We start from the raw sequence: 25,557 nt of genomic DNA on the forward strand, positions 1-25,557 counted from the left end.
TCTCAGCAGGGGTACTCGCCGGGTAACTCCTGCAGCCTCATATAATCTACTGATCCTCACCAGCAGTCACCCTGCAGATCAGAGATCACCCATATAATACATGAGACTTTACATGGACAATCATCACACATCACTATCAAACACTATCATCATCACACATCATCATCAGTCCAGTGATTCTATGTCTTATCTTACAGCTCAGTGTCGGCGTCCTGCCGGAGAGGGGATCAAACCTGCAGAGAAGGAGTATTATGATAAAGATGAGACTCTACAAGTACAATGTAAGCCTGGATATCGTCCATCATCAGTGTGGATACGCTGTATGAACCCCCAGAGAGATAATGAGTGGAGTGTCTCCCCGCGGTGTACAGGTGAGTAGCTGTAAGATATTACTCTCTGCACCAGCCCAGCAGGGAGTGTGTGGAAAACAACAGCAAGGTGGAGCCTCAGTCACCCCAAGGAAATTATACTGAGAGATTCCGATCCCCGATAATAGACGGACATCTCCTCACTGATCCCCGATAATAGACGGACATCTCCTCACTGATCCCCGATAATAGACGGACATCTCCTCACTGATCCCCGATAATAGACGGACATCTCCTCACTGATCCCCGATAATAGACGGACATCTCCTCACTGATCCCCGATAATAGACGGACATCTCCTCACTGATCCCCGATAATAGACGGACATCTCCTCACTGATCCCTGATAATAGACTGACATCTCCTCACTGATCCCTGATAATGGACGGACATCTCCTCACTGATCCCCGATAATAGACGGACATCTCCTCACTGATCCCCGATAATAGACGGACATCTCCTCACTGATCCCTGATAATAGACGGACATCTCCTCACTGATCCCCGATAATAGACGGACATCTCCTCACTGATCCCTGATAATAGACTGACATCTCCTCACTGATCCCCGATAATAGACGGACATCTCCTCACTGATCCCCGATAATAGACTGACATCTCCTCACTGATCCCCGATAATAGACGGACATCTCCTCACTGATCCCTGATAGTAGAGGGACGTCTCCCCACACTGATCCCTGATAATAGCGGACGTCTCCTCACGTCTCCTCACTGAACGGCACCGTCATGGGGAAGCCGGTGCCACAGTCTGTTTTACGATCCACGGCCCGGTTTCCCTTGTACGGCGTCGTTCTATCCACGGGTACCGGGCTGGGAGGGCCACAGTGGGAGGGAATTCCCGTCCCTCTATCACACGGCTCCATTGAAATACAAATAAAAACAATGTTCAAAAATAGGAAATATATATAATATATAATATATATATATATATATATATATATTTATATATATATAGTCACAATGTAGATGGATATAATGGTCTACTGGTCATCCCGCAGTCACCATGCACATCACAATATCAACCATGTTATACATGAGAGCATGCATGGACATCCAGGATGTGGACAAACATCACTCCATCACCACCACACATCATGATCACACATCACCACCACCAGCACCATCATCACCAACACCCATCATCACCACCACCAGACATTATTACCATCACCTTTATCACACATCATCACACATCATCTCCACCGGCACCGTCATCACCATCATCATCAGTCCAGTGATTCTATGTCTTATCTTACAGCTCAGTGTCGGCGTCCTGCCGGAGAGGGGATCAAACCTGCAGAGAAGGAGTATTATGAGAAGGGAGACTATCTACAAGTGCGATGTAAGATTGGATATCGCCTCTCATCACCACCATCATCACCAGCATCATCAGTGCGGATACGCTGTATGAACCCCCGGAGAGATAATGAGTGGAGTGTCTCACCGCGGTGTACGGGTGAGTAGCTGTTAGATATTACTCTCAGCACCAGCCCAGCAGGGAGTGTGGGGGCAACAACAACAAACTGGAGCCTCAGTCACCCCAAGGAAATTATACAGAGAGATTCCGATCCCTGATAATAGACGAACGTCTCCTTACACTGATCCCTGATAATAGACGGACGTCTCCTTACACCGATCCCTGATAATACACGGACGTCTCCTCACACCCATCCCTGATAATAGACGGACATCTCCTCACACAGATCCCTAATAGTTTATAGACATCAGGAGAGGCTGCAGCACTAGTGACACAGACAGCTCCCCCAGTGTAATGTCTATTCTAATGGTAACATGTAATATATAGACATTAGGGAGGCTGCAGCACTAGTGACACAGACAGCTCCCCCCAGTGTAATGTCTATTCTAATGGCAACATGTAATATATAGACATTAGGGAGGCTGCAGCACTAGTGACACAGACAGCTACCCCCAGAGTAATGTCTATTCTAATGGTAACATGTAATATATACACATCAGGGGAAGCTGCAGCACTAGTGACACAGACAGCTCCCCCCAGTGTAATGTCTATTCTAATGGCAACATGTAATATATAGACATTAGGGAGGCTGCAGCACTAGTGACACAGACAGCTTCCCCAGTGTAATGTCTATTCTAATGGCAACATGTAATATATAGACATTAGGGAGGCTGCAGCACTAGTGACACAGACAGCTTCTCCCAGTGTAATGTCTATTCTAATGGTAACATGTAGAGATGTGTAGTGTCCCAGTACAGGTGTGTAACTAACTTTCTATTGCACCTGGGCAAAGTAACTTGTTCCAGGTTCTTACAGTGGGATATAGAGTGTATTCTGTGTTTTACCCACTAGGTGTCACTACTACGTGTATTTTGTATTCTCTAATGCACAGCTGAAGGAATGCACTGGGTTAATTGTTTGTCACATGTTGTTGTTATATCCTATCACGGGTGCAGGCTTGTTTCCCTCTTTTTCTATCCTATTTCCTTCTTTCTTCTTTTTGCACATACAGCCCCACCAATCACAGGGAGATTTAGTTTGCCTCTATAAAAGGAGATAGTTCCTGGTGGGAGGCTTGTTCTCTAGTCAGGAGTTAGATAGAGAGAGACTGTGTGAGAGAGTGTCAGCAAGTAACCACCACTAGCATGCAATGCTAGACACCTCAGAAGGAAAGGGCGTCCTCTGAGGATCATCTTGTCCTCACCAGGGATACATTCCACAAGATACAGGGCAGTATACCTATGGTACTGACCCCAGAAGGACAAAGCTGCTACTTGCCTACGTATTCTACTGTGTAACGCACAGCTACTCTTAAAGGTTTTGGGAAGTCTGCCTCACCCAGCGCAGGGAAGTGGGGCCTTGTACTACCCTTATAGTACGGGTATCCCGACACTGTAGGGCATTAGATGGTCAGATACCTGAGTATGAGTTTTCTTTCTTCTTCTTCTCTCAACTACGCTATCCCAGCAGAGTACACAGCTACCTTGACAAGGCCCTCAAGATGCTGCTCTACTCTCAGCTTTGTTGTTACAACCTTTTCTACCTCTTACCTGCACCTGCAGTTCCTGAAGCCTTATTTTCTATTGCCCTATAAAGTACCTCAGTAAACGGACATTATTCTGGTTAAGCTATTGGACTGGGGGTGGGTACCAACGCCACTCCAGGCTACTGTGACAAGTGCCCAAGTGACCCTACGCTCACGCCAGAGCTACGCCGGACAACAGCATCCCCACACTGCTCCACTGCATATGTATATATGATTTCTCTCTATTATGTTTATTACACAGCACAATGTAAGAAGCCAGAGGACACTGATATATATACGATATCTAAGAAGCGATTATATCATAATGCTGGAGAGTCTGTATCTGTACAATGTATATCTGGATACCGTCCATTACCTGAGAGAATTACATGTCAGACCTCAGAGACTAAGGATGAGTGGGATCATACACCACAGTGTATAGGTGAGTACTCCATATAGTATCATCACTGCTATATATCCTGTAATACATAGGACTATGGATGATGGGGATCATACACCACAGTGTATAGGTGAGTACTCCATATAGTATCATCACTGCTATATATCCTGTAATACATAGGACTATGGATGATGGGGATTATCCTCCGCAGTGTATAGGGGAGTACTCCATATAGTATCATCACTGCTATATATCCTGTAATACATAGGACTATGGATGATGGGGATTATCCTCCGCAGTGTATAGGGGAGTACTCCATATAGTAGCATCACTGCTATACATCCTGTAATACATAGGACTATGGATGATGGGGGTTATCCTCCGCAGTGTATAGGGGAGTACACCATATAGTATCATCACTGCTATACATCCTGTAATACATAGGACTATGGATGATGGGGGTTATCCTTCGCAGAGTATAGGTGAGTACTCCGTATAGTATCATCACTGGTATATATCTTGTAATACATAGGACTATGGATGATGGAGGAATTGTAGGTATTGGGGTGTCGGGTGTCATGGGCCCAGCTATAACACAATGGTCACTACTATAGCTTTGGTCTTTGTGTATTCTTTACTATTCCCTATTGCTGTGCTGTCTATCAGGTTAGATGGTGGTCGGACAGACATGGAGTCACCTCGGTATGGTCATGATCAGCAGTGACGTCACAATCTGTATTTTCCTCTCATCCTGCAGCACAATGCAAGAGACCAGAGGACACTGGTATATACAGTATATCTGCAGATAAAGCTTCCTATGATGAGGGTGATGCGGTGACGGTGCAGTGTATAGCTGGATATCGCCCTGTATATAGCAGTATCACATGTACAGGTCCTGATTATTGGGATCCTGCTCCTCCATGGTGTATTGGTGAGTAGTTATATATGATTTATTATACTGATTCCATAATTCATCCAGATGGTGTCAAAGAGAAATCTGTACTATAGAACCAACCCCTTAAAGACAGCTACTGTATAAAAATCCAAAAAAAGCCCCACCACAATAGAATCTCACTATATGGAAATAAGATTCACTGAAAAAGGAGAGTATCTAATAATGAGACATGAAATAATCTCCTAATTAAAATAAGTAAAAATTAGAGATGAGCGAGTAGTGAAATAATCGACTTTCGAGAATTCGAATTGAATAGGCACCGAGATTCAACTATTCAAACGAGTATTCGATCCCATTATAGACTGTGGGGAAAAAAATTCTCGGCACTTGGAAATCCAAATTCCACCACTTGGAGGTCACCAAGTCCCCCATGAAACCTCCCTAAACGATGCCAACAACTCTGGAATAACACTGGGACATTAGGGGGAGCATGCCTGGGGGCACCACACACCCCAAAATCCCAGTATAATGCCACTCTCCGCAGCTGCGAAGGAAAAATATTTGTGAACACTTTACAAACGTTTACAGCAATGTTCACATATTTCCTTTGTATTTCTTGTGCAGCATTACATACAGGATCCCAATGTGTGTCCGCAGAGCGTCATGTTATTCGTGCGTATCACGCGTCATGCTGTACGAATGCTACAGGAACAGTATATATCAGGTGTCCTTAGTGGGCTACAGGAACAGTATATATCAGGTGTCCTTAGTGGGCTACTGGAACAGTATATATCAGGTGCCCTTAGTGGGCTACAGGAACAGTATATATCAGGTGTCCTTAGTGGGCTACTGGAACAGTATATATCAGGTGCCCTTACTGGGCTACTGGAACAGTATATATCAGGTGCCCTTACTGGGCTACTGGAACAGTATATATCAGGTGCCCTTAGTGGGCTACTGGAACAGTATATATCAGGTGCCCTTAGTGGGCTACTGGAACAGTATATATCAGGTGCCCTTAGTGGGCTACTGGAACAGTATATATCAGGTGCCCTTAGTGGGCTACTGGAACAGTATATATCAGGTGCCCTTAGTGGGCTACTGGAACAGTATATATCAGGTGCCCTTAGTGGGCTACTGGAACAGTATATATCAGGTGCCCTTAGTGGGATACTGGAACAGTATATATCAGGTGCCCTTACTGGGCTACTGGAACAGTATATATCAGGTGCCCTTAGTGGGCTACTGGAACAGTATATATCAGGTGCCATTACTGGGCTACTGGAACAGTATATATCAGGTGTCCTTAGTGGGCTACTGGAACAGTATATATCAGGGGCCCTTACTGGGCTACTGGAACAGTATATATCAGGTGCCCTTACTGGGCTACTGGAACAGTGTATATCAGGTGCCCTTACTGGGCTACTGGAACAGTATATATCAGGTACCCTTAGTGGGCTACTGGAACAGTATATATCAGGTGCCCTTACTGGGCTACTGGAACAGTATATATCAGGTGCCCTTAGTAGGCTACTGGAACAGTATATATCAGGTGCCCTTAGTGGGCTACTGGAACAGTATATATCAGGTGCCCTTAGTGGGCTACTGGAACAGTATATATCAGGTGCCCTTAGTGGGCTACTGGAACAGTATATATCAGGTATCCTTAGTGGGCTACTGGAACAGTATATATCAGGTGCCCTTAGTGGGCTGCTGGAACAGTATGTATGACGTGCCCTTAGTGGGCTACTGGAACAGTATATATCAGGTGCCCTTACTGGGCTACTGGAACAGTATATATCAGGTGCCCTTACTGGGCTACTGGAACAGTATATATCAGGTGCCCTTAGTGGGCTACTGGAACAGTATATATCAGGTGCCCTTAGTGGGCTACTGGAACAGTATATATCAGGTGCCCTTAGTGGGCTACTGGAACAGTATGTATCAGGTGCCCTTAGTGGGATACTGGAACAGTATATATCAGGTGCCCTTACTGGGCTACTGGAACAGTATATATCAGGTGCTCTTACTGGGCTACTGGAACAGTATATATCAGGTGCCCTTAGTGGGCTACTGGAACAGTATATATCAGGTGCCCTTACTGGGCTACTGGAACAGTATATATCAGGTGCCCTTAGTGGGCTACTGGAACAGTATATATCAGGTGCCCTTACTGGGCTACTGGAACAGTATATATCAGGTGTCCTTAGTGGGCTACAGGAACAGTATATATCAGGTGCCCTTACTGGGCTACAGGAACAGTATATATCAGGTGTCCTTAGTGGGCTATTGGAACAGTATGTATAACATGCCCTTAGTGGGCTACAGGAACAGTATATATCAGGTGCCCTTAGTGGGCTACTGGAACAATATATATCAGGTGCCCTTACTGGGCTACTGGAACAGTATATATCAGGTGCCCTTGGTGGGCTACAGGAACAGTATATATCAGGTGCCCTTGGTGGGCTACAGGAACAGTATATATCAGGTGCCCTTAGTGGGCTACTAGAACAGTATATATCAGGTGCCCTTACTGGGCTACTGGAACAGTATATATCAGGTGCCCTTACTGGGCTACTGGAACAATATATATCAGGGGCCCTTAGTGGGCTACTAGAACAGTATATATCAGGTGCCCTTAGTGGGCTACTGGAACAGTATATATCAGGTGCCCTTAGTGGGCTACTGGAACAGTATGTATAACGTGCCCTTAGTGGGCTACTGGAACAGTTTATATCAGGTGCCCTTACTGGGCTACTGGAACAGTATATATCAGGGGCCCTTACTGGGCTACTGGAACAGTATATATCAGGTGCCCTTAGTGGGCTACTGGAACAGTATATATCAGGTGTCCTTAGTGGGCTACTGGAACAGTATATATCAGGTGCCCTTAGTGGGCTATTGGAACAGTATATATCAGGTGCCCTTACTGGGCTACTGGAACAGTATATATCAGGTACCCTTAGTGGGCTACTGGAACAGTATATATCAGGTGTCCTTACTGGGCTACTGGAACAGTATATATCAGGTGCCCTTACTGGGCTACTGGAACAGTATATATCAGGTGCCCTTAGTGGGCTACTGGAACAGTATATATCAGGTGCCCTTACTGGGCTACTGGAACAGTATATATCAGGTGTCCTTAGTGGGCTACTGGAACAGTATATATCAGGTGCCCTTAGTGGGCTACTGGAACAGTATATATCAGGTGTCCTTAGTGGGCTACTGGAACAGTATATATCAGGTGCCCTTAGTGGGCTACTGGAACAGTATATATCAGGTGTCCTTAGTGGGCTACTGGAACAGTATATATCAGGTACCCTTAGTGGGCTACTGGAACAGTATGTATAACATGCCCTTAGTGGGCTACAGGAACAGTATATATCAGGTGCCCTTAGTGGGCTACTGGAACAATATATATCAGGTGCCCTTATTGGGCTACTGGAACAGTATATATCAGGTGCCCTTAGTGGGCTACTAGAACAGTATATATCAGGTGCCCTTAGTGGGCTACTGGAACAGTATATATCAGGTGCCCTTACTGGGCTACTGGAACAGTATATATCAGGTGCCCTTAGTGGGCTATAGGGACAGTATATATCAGGTGTCCTTACTGGGCTACTGGAACAGTATATATCAGGTTCCCTTACTGGGCTACTGGAACAGTATATATCAGGTGTCCTTACTGGGCTACTGGAACAGTATATATCAGGTGCCCTTAGTGGGCTACAGGAACAGTATATATCAGGTGCCCTTAGTGGGCTACAGGAACAGTTTGTATAACGTGCCCTTAGTGGGCTACTGGAACAGTATGTATAACGTGCCCTTAGTGGGCTACTGGAACAATATATATCAGGGGCCCTTAGTGGGCTACTGGAACAGTATATATCAGGTGCCCTTAGTGGGCTACTGGAACAGTGTATATTAGGTGCCCTTAGTGGGCTACAGGAACAGTATATATCAGGGGCCCTTAGTGGGCTACTGGAACAGTATGTATCAGGTGCCCTTAGTGGGCTATTGGAACAGTATATATCAGGTGCCCTTAGTGGGCTACTGGAACAGTATATATCAGGTGCCCTTAGTGGGCTACTGGAACAGTATATATCAGGTGCCCTTACTGGGCTACTAGAACAGTATATATCAGGTGTCCTTACTGGGCTACAGGAACAGTATATATCAGGTGCCCTTACTGGGCTACTGGAACAGTATATATCAGGTGTCCTTACTGGGCTACAGGAACAGTATATATCAGGTGCCCTTAGTGGGCTACTGGAACAGTATATATCAGGTGCCCTTAGTGGGCTACTGGAACAGTATATATCAGGTGCCCTTAGTGGGCTACAGGAACAGTATATATCAGGTGCCCTTAGTGGGCTACTGGAACAGTATATATCAGGTGCCCTTAGTGGGCTACTGGAACAGTATATATCAGGTGCCCTTACTGGGCTACTGGAACAGTATATATTAGGTGCCCTTAGTGGGCTACTGGAACAGTATATATCAGGGGCCCTTACTGGGCTACTGGAACAGTATATATCAGGGGCCCTTACTGGGCTACTGGAACAGTATATATCAGGTGTCCTTAGTGGGCTACTGGAACAGTATATATCAGGTGCCCTTACTGGGCTACTGGAACAGTATATATCAGGTGCCCTTACTGGGCTACTGGAACAGTATATATCAGGTGCTCTTAGTGGGCTATTGGAACAGTATATATCAGGTGCCCTTAGTGGGCTATTGGAACAGTATATATCAGGTGCCCTTACTGGGCTACTGGAACAGTATATATCAGGGGCCCTTAGTGGGCTACTGGAACAGTATATATCAGGTGCCCTTAGTGGGCTACTGGAACAGTATATATCAGGTGCCCTTACTGGGCTACTGGAACAGTATATATCAGGTGCCCTTAGTGGGCTACTGGAACAGTATGTATAATGTGTCCTGAGTGGGCTACTGGAACAGTATATATCAGGTGCCCTTAGTAGGCTACTGGAACAGTCTATATCAGGTGCCCTTAGTGGGCTACTGGAACAGTATATATCAGGTGCCCTTAGTGGGCTACAGGAACAGTATATATCAGGTGCCCTTACTGGGCTACAGGAACAGTATATATCAGGTGTCCTTAGTGGGCTACTGGAACAGTATATATCAGGTGCCCTTAGTGGGCTACAGGAACAGTATATATCAGGGGCCCTTAGTGGGCTACTGGAACAGTATATATCAGGTGTCCTTACTGGGCTACAGGAACAGTATATATCAGGTGCCCTTACTGGGCTACAGGAACAGTATATATCAGGTGCCCTTACTGGGCTACAGGAACAGTATATATCAGGTGCCCTTACTGGGCTACTGGAACAGTCTATATCAGGTGCCCTTAGTGGGCTACTGGAACAGTATATATCAGGTGCCCTTAGTGGGCTACAGGAACAGTATATATCAGGTGCCCTTAGTGGGCTACTGGAACAGTATATATCAGGTGCCCTTAGTAGGCTACAGGAACAGTATATATCAGGTGTCCTTAGTGGGCTACTGGAACAGTATATATCAGGTGCCCTTAGTGGGCTACAGGAACAGTATATATCAGGGGCCCTTAGTGGGCTACTGGAACAGTATATATCAGGTGTCCTTACTGGGCTACAGGAACAGTATATATCAGGTGTCCTTACTGGGCTACAGGAACAGTATATATCAGGTGTCCTTAGTGGGCTACTGGAACAGTATATATCAGGTGTCCTTAGTGGGCTACTGGAACAGTATATATCAGGGGCCCTTAGTGGGCTACAGGAACAGTATATATCAGGTGTCCTTAGTGGGCTACAGGAACAGTATATATCAGGTGCCCTTAGTGGGCTACTGGAACAGTATATATCAGGTGCCCTTAGTGGGCTACTGGAACAGTATATATCAGGTGCCCTTAGTGGGCTACTGGAACAGTATATATCAGGTGCCCTTACTGGGCTACTGGAACAGTATATATCAGGCGCCCTTAGTGGGCTACTGGAACAGTATGTATAACGTGCCCTTAGTGGGCTACTGGAACAATATATATCAGGGGCCCTTAGTGGGCTATTGGAACAGTATATATCAGGTGCCCTTAGTGGGCTACTGGAACAGTATATATCAGGTGCTCTTAGTGGGCTACTGGAACAGTATATATCAGGTGCCCTTAGTGGGCTACTGGAACAGTATGTATCAGGTGCCCTTAGTGGGCTACTGGAACAGTATGTATAACGTGCCCTTAGTGGGCTACTGGAACAGTATATATCAGGTGTCCTTAGTGGGCTACTAGAACAGTATATATCAGGGGCCCTTAGTGGGCTACTAGAACAGTATATATCAGGTGCCCTTAGTGGGCTACTGGAACAGTATATATCAGGTGCCCTTACTGGGCTACTGGAACAGTATATATCAGGTGCCCTTAGTGGGCTACTGGAACAGTATATATCAGGTGCCCTTACTGGGCTACTGGAACAGTATATATCAGGTGCCCTTACTGGGCTACTGGAACAGTATATATCAGGTGCCCTTACTGGGCTACTGGAACAGTATATATCAGGTGCCCTTACTGGGCTACTGGAACAGTATATATCAGGTGCCCTTACTGGGCTACTGGAACAGTATGTATAACGTGCCCTTACTGGGCTACTGGAACAGTATATATCAGGTGTCCTTAGTGGGCTACTGGAACAGTATATATCAGGTGCCCTTAGTGGGCTACTGGAACAGTATATATCAGGTGCCCTTAGTGGGCTACTGGAACAGTATATATCAGGTGCCCTTAGTGGGCTACAGGAACAGTATATATCAGGTGCCCTTACTGGGCTACTGGAACAGTATATATCAGGTGCCCTTACTGGGCTACTGGAACAGTATATATCAGGTGCCCTTACTGGGCTACTGGAACAGTATATATCAGGTGCCCTTACTGGGCTACTGGAACAGTATATATCAGGTGCCCTTACTGGGCTACTGGAACAGTATATATCAGGTGCCCTTACTGGGCTACTGGAACAGTATATATCAGGTGCCCTTACTGGGCTACTGGAACAGTATATATCAGGTGCCCTTAGTGGGCTACAGGAACAGTATATATCAGGTGCCCTTACTGGGCTACTGGAACAGTATATATATCAGGGGCCCTTAGTGGGCTACTGGAACAGTATATATCAGGTGCCCTTACTGGGCTACTGGAACAGTATATATCAGGGGCTCTTAGTGGGCTACTGGAACAGTATATATCAGGTGCCCTTACTGGTCTACAGGAACAGTATATATCAGGTGCCCTTACTGGGCTACTGGAACAGTATATATATCAGGGGCCCTTAGTGGGCTACTGGAACAGTATATATCAGGTGCCCTTACTGGGCTACTGGAACAGTATATATCAGGGGCTCTTAGTGGGCTACTGGAACAGTATATATCAGGTGCCCTTAGTGGGCTACACCAGGGACACTATAGGTCACTTGTACACACAGGGTCCTGGAATGAATACACCTGATGCTGCTGCTGTTATATCACCTATTTCTTAGCACTGAGAAGCTTTGGATGCAGAGATGACTTTTTCGCTGGATCTTCGCCCTGAAAAGGGCTTCTGGGTTGTGTAGTAATCCTGCCTGACCAAACCTACTAACACCGATCTCTCCCTGCTCCAAGATCTCTCCCTGCTCCAAGATCTCTCCCTGCTCCAAGATCTCTCCCTGCTCCAAGATCTCTCCCTGCTCCAAGATCTCTCCCTGACTAGGTTGAAAGCTCATCTGTGGTCGAGAGGAGGGAGCCAAGTATTTAAGATTCGAGGTCATGTGGTTCAGCCATCCAATGAGGGTAGACGCCGTTTTGGCGCTGTGTGCTTACTCCCAGGGTCCCTCACGGCCTCCCTGCATGGTGATTGGATTAAAAAAAGCGCCAACTGCGATGGGAGGGATTTCCAATGTTTCCTGCGTATTCGTCACACTAATCGATTAAATTTGAATCTTTCGAATACCGCAATATTCCATCGAATACCATCTCGATCGAATCGTATTTGCTTATCTCTAGTCACGTGGGCAGGAGCATCTTGCTTTGTATACTACCCCCTGTGTGCGTCAACCTATGAAATCTCTTATCTCAATTCACCTGTTACCGCCGAGGAGAACTTTTTGGTTTTCTGAAAAAATTCACAGGACAGAACAGGAGCCATGCGGAAAGCGCCCATTTGGTGGCTTTGGAAGCCATGTTTGATTTTGCTTTCGGACAAAATGACTATGGATCACCCTTTCTCCAATACTTCTCCCCTTGCCATAAGTAATCGCCAGGTACGGTGATAATACTTCCTTGAGAGTGGGGTCCATACGTAAGATGTCCCAATATTTATTCAGAATTGCTCGTACTTCTTTGTGTGCCTATAACCGTCACTGTTTCATTTTTTACATATTTTTTTCTTGGGGTCAACAATTCAGCCTTATGTGTGCTAGATGCTACCGACATAGCGTGGTTGATAACATTAATGGGGTATCCCCTTTCTTGAAAACGCCTTTTCAACCCCTTTTTTTCTCAGTTTCTAAGCGCGATGAACAATTGCACCTCGGGCGTACAAGCTGGCACTTGGGGATGCCAGCTTTCCCACCGCAACAAACTATTTGTTGCAGTGCTTTTTCTGAATATTGTTGTACTTAGGGACTGATCAGGATATTTAAGGATTTTCACATCAAGGAAATTGATTGTATGTCTATGAATTTCACTTGTAAATTTCAACCCAATGGGATTGTTATTCAACCATTTCATAAAGTCCTGAAATTCTTCCCTCAAGCCAGTCCACACCAGCAAAACGTCATCGATATATTGTGACCAGAAAGGTATGTGGGTTTGGTAGATGTTATCACTGTCACCAGACACCAGACGTTCCTTCCACCACCCTAATAATAAGTGGTGGCACAGGGACACCCCTTTGCGGTGCACCACTGTGCTGGAGGAAGGCCCTCCCACTAAACATAAAGACGTTGCTAGTGACGACTAGCTCGAGCAAGTCCACAATGAACTGGTTGTGCTTCTGATAGTGTATCCCCTGTGACTTCATAAAATAGCCCACCACCTCCAAACCCCCAATCTATTCTGTAGCACCACCCCCTATTTACAGCATACTGTGTATATACCATACATACATATGTATATAGGCTCTCAGTGATGGTGGGACACTACCGATATCCACAGCAAACAATGGACGGCATTACCTCCTCCTGTCCAGCCTGTCGAGTCCTAGAGGTGTCAGCTCCTCAGCCCATAACAGACACAATGGAGGCTCCAGCCATACACTCTCCATACTGTGGAGGCTCCAGCCATACACTCTCCATACTAAGGAAGCTCCAGCCATAGACTCTCCATAGTGTGGAGGCTCCAGCCATAGGCTCTCCATACTGTGGAGGCTCCAGCCATAGACTCTCCATACTGTGGAGGCTCCAGCCATAGACTCTCCATACTGTGGAGGCTCCAGCCATAGACTCTCCATACTGTGGGGGCTCCAGCCATAGACTCTCCATACTGTGGAGGCTCCAGCCATAGACTCTCCATACTATGGGGACTCCAGCCATAGACTTTCCATACTGAGGAGGCTCCAGCCATAGACTCTCCATACCGAGGAGGCTACAGCCATAGACTCTCTATACTGTGGAGGCTCCAGCCATAGACTCTCCATACTGTGGAGGCTCCAGCCATAGACTCTCCATACTGTGGAGGCTACAGCCATAGACTCTCTATACTGTGGAGGCTACAGCCATAGACTCTCTATACTGTGGAGGCTACAGCCATAGACTCTCTATACTGTGGAGGCTCCAGCCATAGACTCTCCATACTGTGGAGGCTCCAGCCATAGACTCTCCATACTGTGGAGGCTCCAGCCATAGACTCTCCATACTGTGGGGGCTCCAGCCATAGACTCTCCATACTGTGGAGGCTCCAGCCATAGACTCTCCATACTGTGGAGGCTCCAGCCATAGACTCTCCATACTGTGGAGGCTCCAGCCACAGACTCTCCATACTGTAGAGGCTCCAGCCATAGACTCTCCATACTGTGGAGGCTCCAGCCATAGACTCTCCATACTGTGGAGGCTCCAGCCATAGACTCTCCATACTGTGGAGGCTCCAGCCATAGACTCTCCATACTGTGGGGGCTCCAGCCATAGACTCTCCATACTGAGGAGGCTCCAGCCATAGACTCTCCATACTGTGGAGGCTTCAGCCATAGACTCTCCATACTGTGGAGGCTCCAGCCATAGACTCTCCATACTGTGGAGGCTCCAGCCATAGACTCTCCATACTGTGGGGGCTCCAGCCATAGACTCTCCATACTGAGGAGGCTCCAGCCATAGACTCTCCATACTGTGGAGGCTTCAGCCATAGACTCTCCATACTGTGGAGGCTCCAGCCATAGACTCTCCATACCGAGGAGGCTACAGCCATAGACTCTCCATACTGTGGAGGCTCCAGCCATAGACTCTCCATACCGAGGAGGCTACAGCCATAGACTCTCCATACTGTGGGGGCTACAGCCATAGACTCTCCATACTGTGGAGGCTTCAGCCATAGACTCTCCATACTGTGGAGGCTCCAGCCATAGACTCTCCATACTGCGGAGGCTACAGCCATAGACTCTCCATCATTCCTGTATCCTCTGTATATGTGCCGTCCTCTGCCTGATGTGAAGCGTCCTGGATATACAAACACTGTCCCTATAGGACTTTGCTTAGGACCCTCCACCCTGACCTATGGTGATGAGTTCAGACGCCGCTGATGCTCCTGTATATTACAGTAACATGACTGACCTATTACCTGTATTCTGCAGAACAATGTAAGAGACCGTCCATAAGTAACATGAAGAACGTCCGGCCATACAGTGATTATTATTACCCGGATGAGACAATCACATTACAGTGTAATCCCGGATATTATCCCTCATCTACCACAATACAGTGTAAGGATAATGGAACCCGGAGTGTCTGGACGCCTCCTGCTGTCTGTATAGGTGAGTACAACCCCACCCAGTGTCACCGGTCATCTATATACCTGTGTCACCTGTCATCTATATACCTGTGTCACCTGTCATCTATATACCTGTGTCACCTGTCTTCTATATACAGTACCTGTGTCACCTGTCATCTATATACCTGTGTCATCTGTCATCTATATACCTGTGTCACCTGTCATCTATATACCTGTGTCACCTATATACCTGTGTCACCTGTCATCTATATACCTGTGTCACCTGTCTTCTATATACAGTACCTGTGTCACCTGTCATCTATATACCTGTGTCATCTGTCATCTATATACCTGTTTCACATGCTCACACTTATCTATATAGCTGTCACCTACTTACACTCATCTATAATCTATATACTTGTGTCACCTTCTCACACTCATCTATATACCTGTGTCACCTGCTCATTGTTTCATTGTTCCATATTGGGGGTCCGGGGGGCGCAGGTCACACACATGGATCGGGGATTACTATTTATGTATAAAAAAGGTTACATTTTTCTATAAATTGTTAAAATAAAATGTATTTTGGAATAAAAAATATTCCTCTATTTTTTTTTTGTTATTATTAGAAGTTAAAGTAAAGAACCTAGAGGTGACGTCTACCAGTGTCCGTGTGACTATAGTGTGCACCCCGGATCAGTGCCAGGACACCAGCACATCCTATATATCCTCCTGTATCTACCATGGACGGGTCTATAAAGGATGTGACTATGGAACAGCTGCGACCTTCTCCAACCTGCAGCCAAATACACAATATGACATCATCATCAGACATCAGCATGATAGGACATATGTCACTCTGCAGACATTATCCATCACCACTAGGGAAGCAGGTGAGACCCTGCTGTGTATGTGTATAAGTATATAATAGGAGTGTGTGTGTGTGTGTGTGTGTGTGTGTATATATATATATATATAAATAATGATACATCCTGTGTATATAGTCGGTGTTCTCCATTGTCGTCCTCTTCTTCCCCCTCCTTACCCACAGTCCCTGCAGCTCCGGACATAGTGCAGACGCCCAGCATGGAGGACGGTACACTATCCTGGAAGCTGTCTGATAACCGGGGGAAGATCACTGGATATGAGGTAACCAGGGCAGTTTCTAAACCATTTTGGCTACAGGGCGACTTTGAAATAAGTGCCCCACCCATCTTTAGGCACTAGCCAGACATCACCAGGAGGATTGTAAGACTTGTAAGAAGAAGAAGAATCCTTTGCATAACATCCTTAAGATGGGTCTGAAATATACTGCAGCAGGAACAAACTATTGTTGTGGTGTCCTACTACAGGTGTTGCTTATGGTTACACCCTTCTCAAAAAGTCTAAACTGTGGTGATGAAGCAGTACCTAAGTTTTGCCACAAGATGTCGCTATTGTATGTAACGGTACTTATGTTTTGCACAGCTGCAGGTAACCAAAATGTTATTGTTTTTTGTGATCTGTACACTAATGAGGACCTTCTCTTTCTCTCTGCCTATCTCTGAACTCCTGTCTTCTATGCTTTTCTTCTCCACCACTCACAGGGATTGTTGCATCACCTGTAGGAAGTTGTCACATGATGAGAGGAAGCATACACCCACTCCTAGTCTGTCTTAGCTACGTTACTGAGCAGAGAGCAAGAAAGAAAAGTTGGTCCCCATCGTGGACCATCTTTGCCTGGCTTTGCCAGGTCCCCACTCCAGAGCTACCCTCTGTAGTCTTAGTCTAGTTGTTGAGCAGAGCACAAGTATATGGGAGACACCCTTTTCTTGAAAGCAGTGTGGTGAGCCCCCGGTGTGGTGTTATATTGGAGAAAGGGCCGGTCACTTGCTAGGTGGTTAGGTGTGACTCCACGCCGGTGGTGGTTGGCCGAGATACAGCCAGACCTTAGGATGTTACTTTGTGACGCCAGTGCCTGGGGGGCACACAGGTGTGATGGTACGCCTGCTTTTATTTGACAAGGCCGGTTGTACCCTTTTCCTCTGTGGTCAGTGTCCTGCCAGGCTGCTACCGGGTCCCTTGGGTTAGAGTGATCACGAGTGGCCAGAGTGGTGTAGTGACCCTCCCGGACTATCGGAACCGCCACCCATAGAAAGGGAAAGTGTCCCAAGGTTGCGGTGTGTGCTGTGTCGGTGGTTAGTGAGAAATCAGAGTCTCTTTAATGTAAAGAAGTTTGGTTTACTTGGAGCTGCAAATGTGCAGCAGCTCATATAGATTCTACTTAACAGTAGGAGGTTTTCTGGATGAAGCACTTGATAACACACTGGACAATAGTTCCAGATAAATACTTGACAATACAGCAACCTGATCTGTAGAAAAAGTGCAGTGTAGGATATAGTTGTGTCGACTGAGCAGTGTGCTGAGTAGTACGAAGAAGCAGTGTTGACACTACTTTTGTGTCCGTTAAAAAAAAAAGGATCCGTTTTTTTTTTATAATGGAAGTCAATGGAAAAGCAGATCAAAACGGATGCACACAAATTCATCTGTTTTTTTCGCAAAAAAACGGATGAAAAACACGGATAGCAAAAACGCTGTGTGAACCTAGCCTTATACCATAACTATTGGTCATTCTAAGATGATGCAATATATCAGTTGATGATGCAATACTGATGATGCAAACTTTTCCTAGTATTGTATCACAGGCTGTGAGAAGTATAGAAAGTGTGTCTATATCTTGAAAATTACAGCCAATTTCAAAATTTTAACATCATTTTCGATCTCAGCGCCCTCAACTGTTTTCATGTCGGAACCTTTTTGGCTGTTGACCAGTGTTATTGTTCCGGCACCTACACAGTGGATACCACATCCTTGGGTCATCTTCCCTTCCTGTGGGTGGCGTTACCGATAGTCCGGGTGGGTCACAGCTCCACTCCAGGCCACCGTGATAAGTACCCAAGGGACCCCCTAACAGCCCGGCAGGTTACTGACCACAGGGAAAGGGTATAGCTCGCCTTCCTAAACTAAAATAAGGTGTGCCCCCATACCTGTGTGCCCATCCGGCACTGGCATCACAACAGTATACCATCTGGCTGAGCTATACTCCAACCAACCACCACAGAAGTGGCGACAAAAGTTACCACTTAGCAAGTGACCGGTCGAGCACACACCACATTGTGACACTCTCTGGCCCAAACTAGCTTACCTCACACTTTATACCCCTGTGTCCTTCACGTGTTACCTATAATACCAGTCTGTAGGATGTGACTTTGATGCCTTCTGTTTCCTCCAGCTGAACATGGTGGCCGGCAGAGATTACAATTCTTCCTTCTATATGAATATAACAGAATGGTTCCCTCCCAATGTTACCCAATACAAGACCCATCTGCAGCCCGGAACCAACTACACGTTCCGTGTCCGAGGATTCACATCTGTGGGGGGTGGCGAGTATAACGTTACCACCATGGACACCCCGATTGGAGGTAATAACCAAATCCACTGACTTCTTATTCTGTTCCCTAACAGAGTAAAATTATGTTTTGATAGTGATACAATATGTACGGTTATGTTCACACTGAGTAAATGGTCTTTCAGGACTAGGGAATGATTCACTGTGTTTAGTATTTGTTAGTTTAAAGGGAACCATTCACCCCGTGGCCCCCGGCAGAAACTGACATACAGTGACATAAAGGTCAATATACTTACCACATCGCTCCCGGTCCCGTCCCGTCCCGGATCCCGTTGTTGACACGGAGAAATCGCCGATTCTTCTTCTCCTGTCCATTATGGTAATGAGCTGAGATGAGTCCAACGTCCATAGGAAACGACGGACGAGTCCAACTTATTCATGAGGTCCTCTTCTCGTCCCCGCCCATCCACGCCTCCTGGAACTTGATTGACGTCTTCAGTCTTCTGACGAATTCCCGCGCAGGCGCCGTCACCTCTTCTGCACCTGCGCGGTAAACAGGATACGTGTTCGAGACAATCGGCGCACGCGCAGTAAACAGTGAAGCTGCGGAGCGTCACGGCGCCTGAACGGGATTCGGCGAAAAGAAAGAAGACGAGGAGGAAGAGGACCCGGCGTCAATCAAGTGTTGGAGGCGGGGAGAAGGCTGGACTTCGGACCCGGCGGCGCTCATTACCATAATAGGCGCGAGAAGAAGAATCGTCGATTTCTCTTTAACAGTGACATCCACAGCAGTAAAGTAAAGAAAACTTCTCAGTTACCATGACAATATCGTGGAAATCTGTATTTATGTCAGTGAGGTAACATCGTAAGGAGCCACCATCTTCTATTGGCCAATAGGGGACATGTGACTGCGTGGATGTTGTCAGGCGTTGGGTGAAGGAGCTGTGAGTTTCTATTGGCTGCTACATTTCAGCTATTTGCATATGTGCTATGATTGGCTGGTTACTGCTGTGCTGGGTGATTTGAATTTCTGAACATTCCGCCATTCATTTCTATGGGGAAAGTTTTGGTCTTTGAACATAATTTCTAAAAAAAAAAAAAATCTGATCAAATCCAAACATACTTGGCACACCTGTCACTCTCTTTAAAAACACAGTTTGAACGGAGTCTGAATGCAAAGTGGTTCAAGCTGTATTAATTGCAGAAAATCAGGAGAAGAAAGAGAAGAGATTGCAGTATAGAGCTTTATCAAGCATGATAATTACAGTGGAAAACAGGTAATAAAAGACTAATATTTCTCCTTTTTCCATATCCATTCCTGCCTTTGGCTTAAAAAAATCTGTCAGATAATCTGTTGGTGTAATAGGGCCCTATTACGTGGGTCTGCATCATAACAGGCAAGGCACTGCTATATGCACAAAATACCCAATCACCTGCAGAATAGATACAGGGACAGTGCTCAAACCAAGGGATAACATAGGATCACGTCAGAATGACGTCTGTGTTAAGATATTGTTGGGTTTAAGAAGTCCGGCAAATCCTGGAGAAAACTATAATAGAGCTTTGTTTCCTTAAAAGTTTTGCTTCCTTAAAAACTAGAGAATTAGTTCCACAGAAACAAAAGTGTTTTGCTGCTGATTTTAATTTGTACTCGATGTCTGAAGCATCAGGTATTAGTGTCCAGCAATAGTAAGCCGGCATTGATAGTGACACTGTAGGTGGGGTATAGCCTGAGAGAGGGCGGGGAAGGACACAGACAGTGATCCCTAATGTGGTTCCATCTGATGACCCTGTCTACTTACCTCAACAGTCCTAGATGACTGCAGACAACCATAGAGACTGTCCCTACTTGCCTCAACAGTCCTAGATGAGTGCGGACAACCACGGAGATGGTTCCTACTTGCCTCAACAGTCCTAGGTGACTGCGGACAACCACAGAGACAGTCCCTACTAGCCTCAACAGTCCTAGGAGCCTATGGACAACCATGGAGATGGTCCCTACTTGACTCAACAGTCCTATGCAACTGCAGACAACCACAGAGATGGTCTCTACTTGCCTCAATAGTTCTAGGAGACTGCGGAAAACCACAGAGACCGTCCCTACTCGCAGTAAGGTGATAACACAGAACGAGGACAAGACAAACTTACATATACGGGGTAGTTAACAGGCCGGGGTCAAACGGGGCCACCGGACCCTCACTTGATGAACCAGGTTTGGAAGGGTTATGCAGATGGAATAGTCTGAGGTGGAGCGTGGATGTATTTTTCAGAGGCCCAAGTGTGCTCCTTCAGGCCAAAACCATTCCAATGGAAAAGATATTGGAGGGAATTATGGACATAGCTGGAATCCAATATCCTCTCCACCTCAAATTCAGGATCTCTTTTAACAACACTGGGTACAGGTGGTACTGAAGATATCATAGGGTTGTATACTTTTTACAGAAGAGATTGTGAATACACATAGAGCTTGGTGGTTGCAGTCTGAAAGAGACGGGATGGATTACTTCGGTGATGCAGTAAGGACCAATATATTTAGGCACAAATTTCCCAGCAGGTACCCTAAGACAAAGGTTCCTAGTGGAAAGACGTTTGTAGAAAGATTTTTTAGAAATAAAAAATTCAAAAACGACCACCCAGATGACAAACAGCAGCCAATGCATTGTCCTGTATGAGAGCTATAGATGTACTCATCACCAGTGTGTCTGCATTGTTATGTTAACCTGATGTTACGACCCATAAAGGTGGTCGGGCATGCTCAATTCAGTTAAAAACTACAGGAAGTACTGGCAGGTGGACTCCTCTGAGCCTACAAGCTAGAGGGATTGTGGGAAAGTGTGTGCAGTGTTACATGGCAGCAGCAGGGTCACAGGGATTGGCCACTTTACAATAAAACTGTCTTGTGTGTAGTATAAGGGCCCTATTCCACCGGACGATTATCGTTCAGATTATCGTTGAATCGTTCGAATCTAAACGATAATCGTTCGGTTGAAATGCAGTTAACAATTAACGACCGAACGAGAAATCGTTGATCGCTTTATAAGACCTGGACCTATTTTTATCGTTGCTCGTTCGCAAATCGTTCACATTGAATAAGACATCGTTCGGTCGTTCGCAATAGATACGAAGGCAATAGCGAATAAGAAACGATCGCAATTTTGATCGTAAGTAATGATTATCGTTCCATGGAAGTGAGTGAATGTTTTCAGGTCTTTCGCAATAGCGGTTGTTTGAGATTGTTAATCGTTAAAGATTATGCAAACGATAATCGTCCGGTGGAATAGGGCCCTAAGTAAGGGTATTCACATTACAGCAGCTCCCTGTGTACCTCATAAAGCTAAAATCAGACACCTCTTCTCCAGGCTGTGCTGTCCTGCTCTGTGGTGAGTCAGTCTATAAGATGGCTGACATGAAGGACCATGTGACCATCTCCCCCCCCACCTTGTCCACCATAGGCATATACAGGCACAGTGGTGGACACTGGGGGTGGGGCATGGTCACATGCTCCTCCATGTCAGCCATCTTATGGACAGACTCGCCACAGAGCAGGGCCTGAAGAAGGGGAATCTGATTTTAGTTAAATGAGGCGCATAGGGACCTGCTGCCAGTATATACAGTGAGTACACTTACTAATACTGTACACTAAACAATACTATAAACTGGTCAACCCCTAACTAAGAAAAACAGGTGATTAGATCCATGGGGAGAAAAACAGTGCAGGGATGCAAGTTACTTTACTTAAATATACAAAAAGGGAATAGAGAGCGCACTCACCCTGATAAAGTCTTCATCATCATCATTCATTCAGCATAAAAACCATCGACATGGCTTACTGATGGCGGGGACGCCATGACACCGGATCACACCGCCAGCAGAACCTCCTGCATGATGAGGTTGGAATAATCCCTTTAAATGGTGCGTTCACACCTACAGGATCTGCAGCAGATTTCATTTAAATAACTGAACACAGCATCAAATTTGCTGCAGATCCTGTAGGTGTGAACGCACCCTAAAGGGGTATTCTGGGGATATTTTCATAGCTCTGCTCAGGATAATCAGAGGTCACATGATAAAGTAATGAGATGTATGAATGCAGCAGAGCTGGGATGAAACAGATGCCACAGCAGGGGTAGTGATGGTGAGAGTGCAGTATATGGGAACTCATTGAGCAACATAGGATGAATGACAACTATAATAATAATAGTAATGGTAATAATGGTCATTCTCTTCTTACCTGCGCTAGAGAGCTGCTCCTGCTCACAAGATGGCTGCCTTCTCCCTGTCACACAGTATGGCCTCCTCCTTCTCCCTGTCACACAGTAATTCAGCTTCCTTCTCCCTGTCACACAGTGTTGCCCATAGCAACCAATCACAGATCAGCTTTTATGCCTCATATTGCTGTGGTAAATGAAAGCTAAAATGTGATTGGTTTCTATGGGCAACAAGGAGAATCTTACTATAACATATTACCCAACATATTTATGTATATAATGTCATCTGCTGTATATATAGACTCATCTGCTGTGTATATATATATAGTGTCATCTGCTGTATATATTGTGTAATCTGCTGTATATATAGTTTCATCTGTTATATATAGTTTCATCTGCTGTATATGTGGTGCCACGGGTGTTGCTATTAGTTACATCCTTCATAAAAGCCTGTACTTTTTCAGTGTAAGTGGTGATGTAGTAGTACCAGAGTTTCGCCACAAGATGTCGCTACTGCAAGTGTGTGTATTCAGTTATTGCACAGCTGAAGTACCTAAGGGGTTATTGTTTATTTGTATGTCACATGGATCTGTTCACCAATGAGAGGATTTTCTTCTTCTATCCTATCATCTCTCTCTTTACTTCACACATACACTCTCCTCACCCACTCACAGCACACCTTACAGGGGCTGTAGGAAGGAAGTCACATGGGTAGAGGAAGTGTAGTGTCTTTTGTCTTTAGACTCTGTAGAGGAAGGACACGAGCTAGAACGCTCTCTACATCGGTCCAGTTGGGCTCTGGCCCCTGCCAGGTCCCCAGTCTCAGTGTGCAGTCTAGAAGCAGATCCAGGCACATGTAACCTTCAGTTTCTTCAAGTAAGTTCACTCAACACTATGCAGTGTTAAGCTTCCACTAGAGAGGACAAGTGAGAGATCATCTCAACCCACGAGAGACACACCCAGGAGAGACACAGTGCAGTACAGTATCCACACAGAAGTAAAGGAACTGATCCGGATAGAGCAAAGTTGCTAGAAGCCTATGCACTCTATCTCGCAGTGATGGTGAAATCAGAGAACTCTGACCACTTTGCTCATCCCAGGTAACAAGGTCTGGGGCTTGTGTTACCCTCTAGGACGGGTCACCCGATCAAAAAGAGTCAAAACACAGGCACAAGTATTCTCGCTCGACTTTCAAGTATTCTTCTGTTTCTACCTGTGAAGTTCTGGCAGAGCACAGTACTACTTGGGTTGGGACTCTCTCGATATTCTCCTGTCTACTCTCCTGATCCTCTTTCATACCTCTCAGCACACAACTCAGCCAGGACGACTGTACCACTCTCTCTACTCTCAGTACATGTCTGGATCCTAAAGTATTAAGTATCTTAGGCCCCCTTCACACGTCCGGAAAAACCATCCCGATTTCCTATCAGGAAATCCGGACGGATTTCCGGACCCATAGACTTTAATTGGTCACGGACACCCTTCCGGATTTTTCCGGAAGGGTGTCCGTTCCGGAAAATATATCCGGAAAAAATAGGACATGTCCTATTTTTGTCCGGAATTCCGGCCCGGACGCCCCCATAGAAGGCTATGGGGGCGCCGGAATCACGGGCACTTTCCTGATGTACATCAGGAAAGTGCCCGTGATTCCGGATGATTGACAGCCCGCCGGCACCCCCGCTGCCCGAACGCCGCGCCGCCACCACCCAAGGGATCCCTGCACCCGGACATCAGCTGCCGCCGCCCGGTAGCGCCGCATCGCTTCACCCCGCCGCCGCCGCCCGATGACCCCGCGCCGTATCGCATCACGCCGCCGCCCGCTGACCCCGCCGCCGCATCGCATCACCCCGCCGCATCGCATCACCCCGCCGCATTGCATCATCCCGCCGCCGCCGCCCGATGACCGCGCCGCATCGCATCACCCCGCCGCCACCCCGACCTCTGTTCCCCCCCCCCCCCTCTCCGAGTCCGCAGCAGCTTGCACCCGCCCGCCCGGGACTCCCACCAGCTGCCGCCGCTGTTCTTCCGCCGCCGACAGGTGAGATACACAGCCCTGTCCCCCCCAATACTAAAACTCCCACCATGTCCTGCTAACAGGCCATGATGGGAGTTGTACTTCTGCAGCCTGTGGCCATCCAGGTTGCAGAAGTACAACTCTCATCATGCCCCTGTTGGAAACACTTTTTTTTTTACTCATCAGGAAATCCTGAAGGTTTTTCCTGATGATTTCCTGATGGTAAAAACGGATTACTGTCAGGAAATCCTGATACTTTCCTGATGACATTTGAGGTCTCCTGATCAGGATTTCCTGACAGTAAAAACTGACA

At 46.3% G+C, this 25,557-nt stretch overlaps 1 protein-coding gene and 1 long non-coding RNA gene across 2 annotated transcripts in view; both read left to right on the forward strand.

The window, feature by feature from the left end:
- The window catches only part of LOC138786367 (receptor-type tyrosine-protein phosphatase epsilon-like), a 105,964-nt gene that overhangs the window by 12,170 nt on the left and 68,237 nt on the right, over window positions 1-25,557 (forward strand). The window contains exons 2-5 of the mRNA XM_069963346.1: window positions 15,498-15,677; window positions 16,264-16,527; window positions 16,686-16,783; window positions 18,906-19,095. Coding sequence (XP_069819447.1) covers window positions 15,527-15,677; window positions 16,264-16,527; window positions 16,686-16,783; window positions 18,906-19,095 — 703 coding nt within the window. The 5' untranslated portion in view covers window positions 15,498-15,526. The remainder of the gene's footprint in view (window positions 1-15,497; window positions 15,678-16,263; window positions 16,528-16,685; window positions 16,784-18,905; window positions 19,096-25,557) is intronic.
- LOC138786383 (uncharacterized) lies at window positions 1,662-4,702 on the forward strand. The gene is made up of 3 exons (XR_011362215.1): window positions 1,662-1,843; window positions 3,652-3,831; window positions 4,547-4,702. It is a non-coding gene; the product is annotated as an uncharacterized lncRNA (long non-coding RNA).

This window comes from Dendropsophus ebraccatus, chromosome 3 (genome assembly GCF_027789765.1).
Source record: "Dendropsophus ebraccatus isolate aDenEbr1 chromosome 3, aDenEbr1.pat, whole genome shotgun sequence".
In the NCBI taxonomy this organism is placed as follows: domain Eukaryota; kingdom Metazoa; phylum Chordata; class Amphibia; order Anura; family Hylidae; genus Dendropsophus; species Dendropsophus ebraccatus.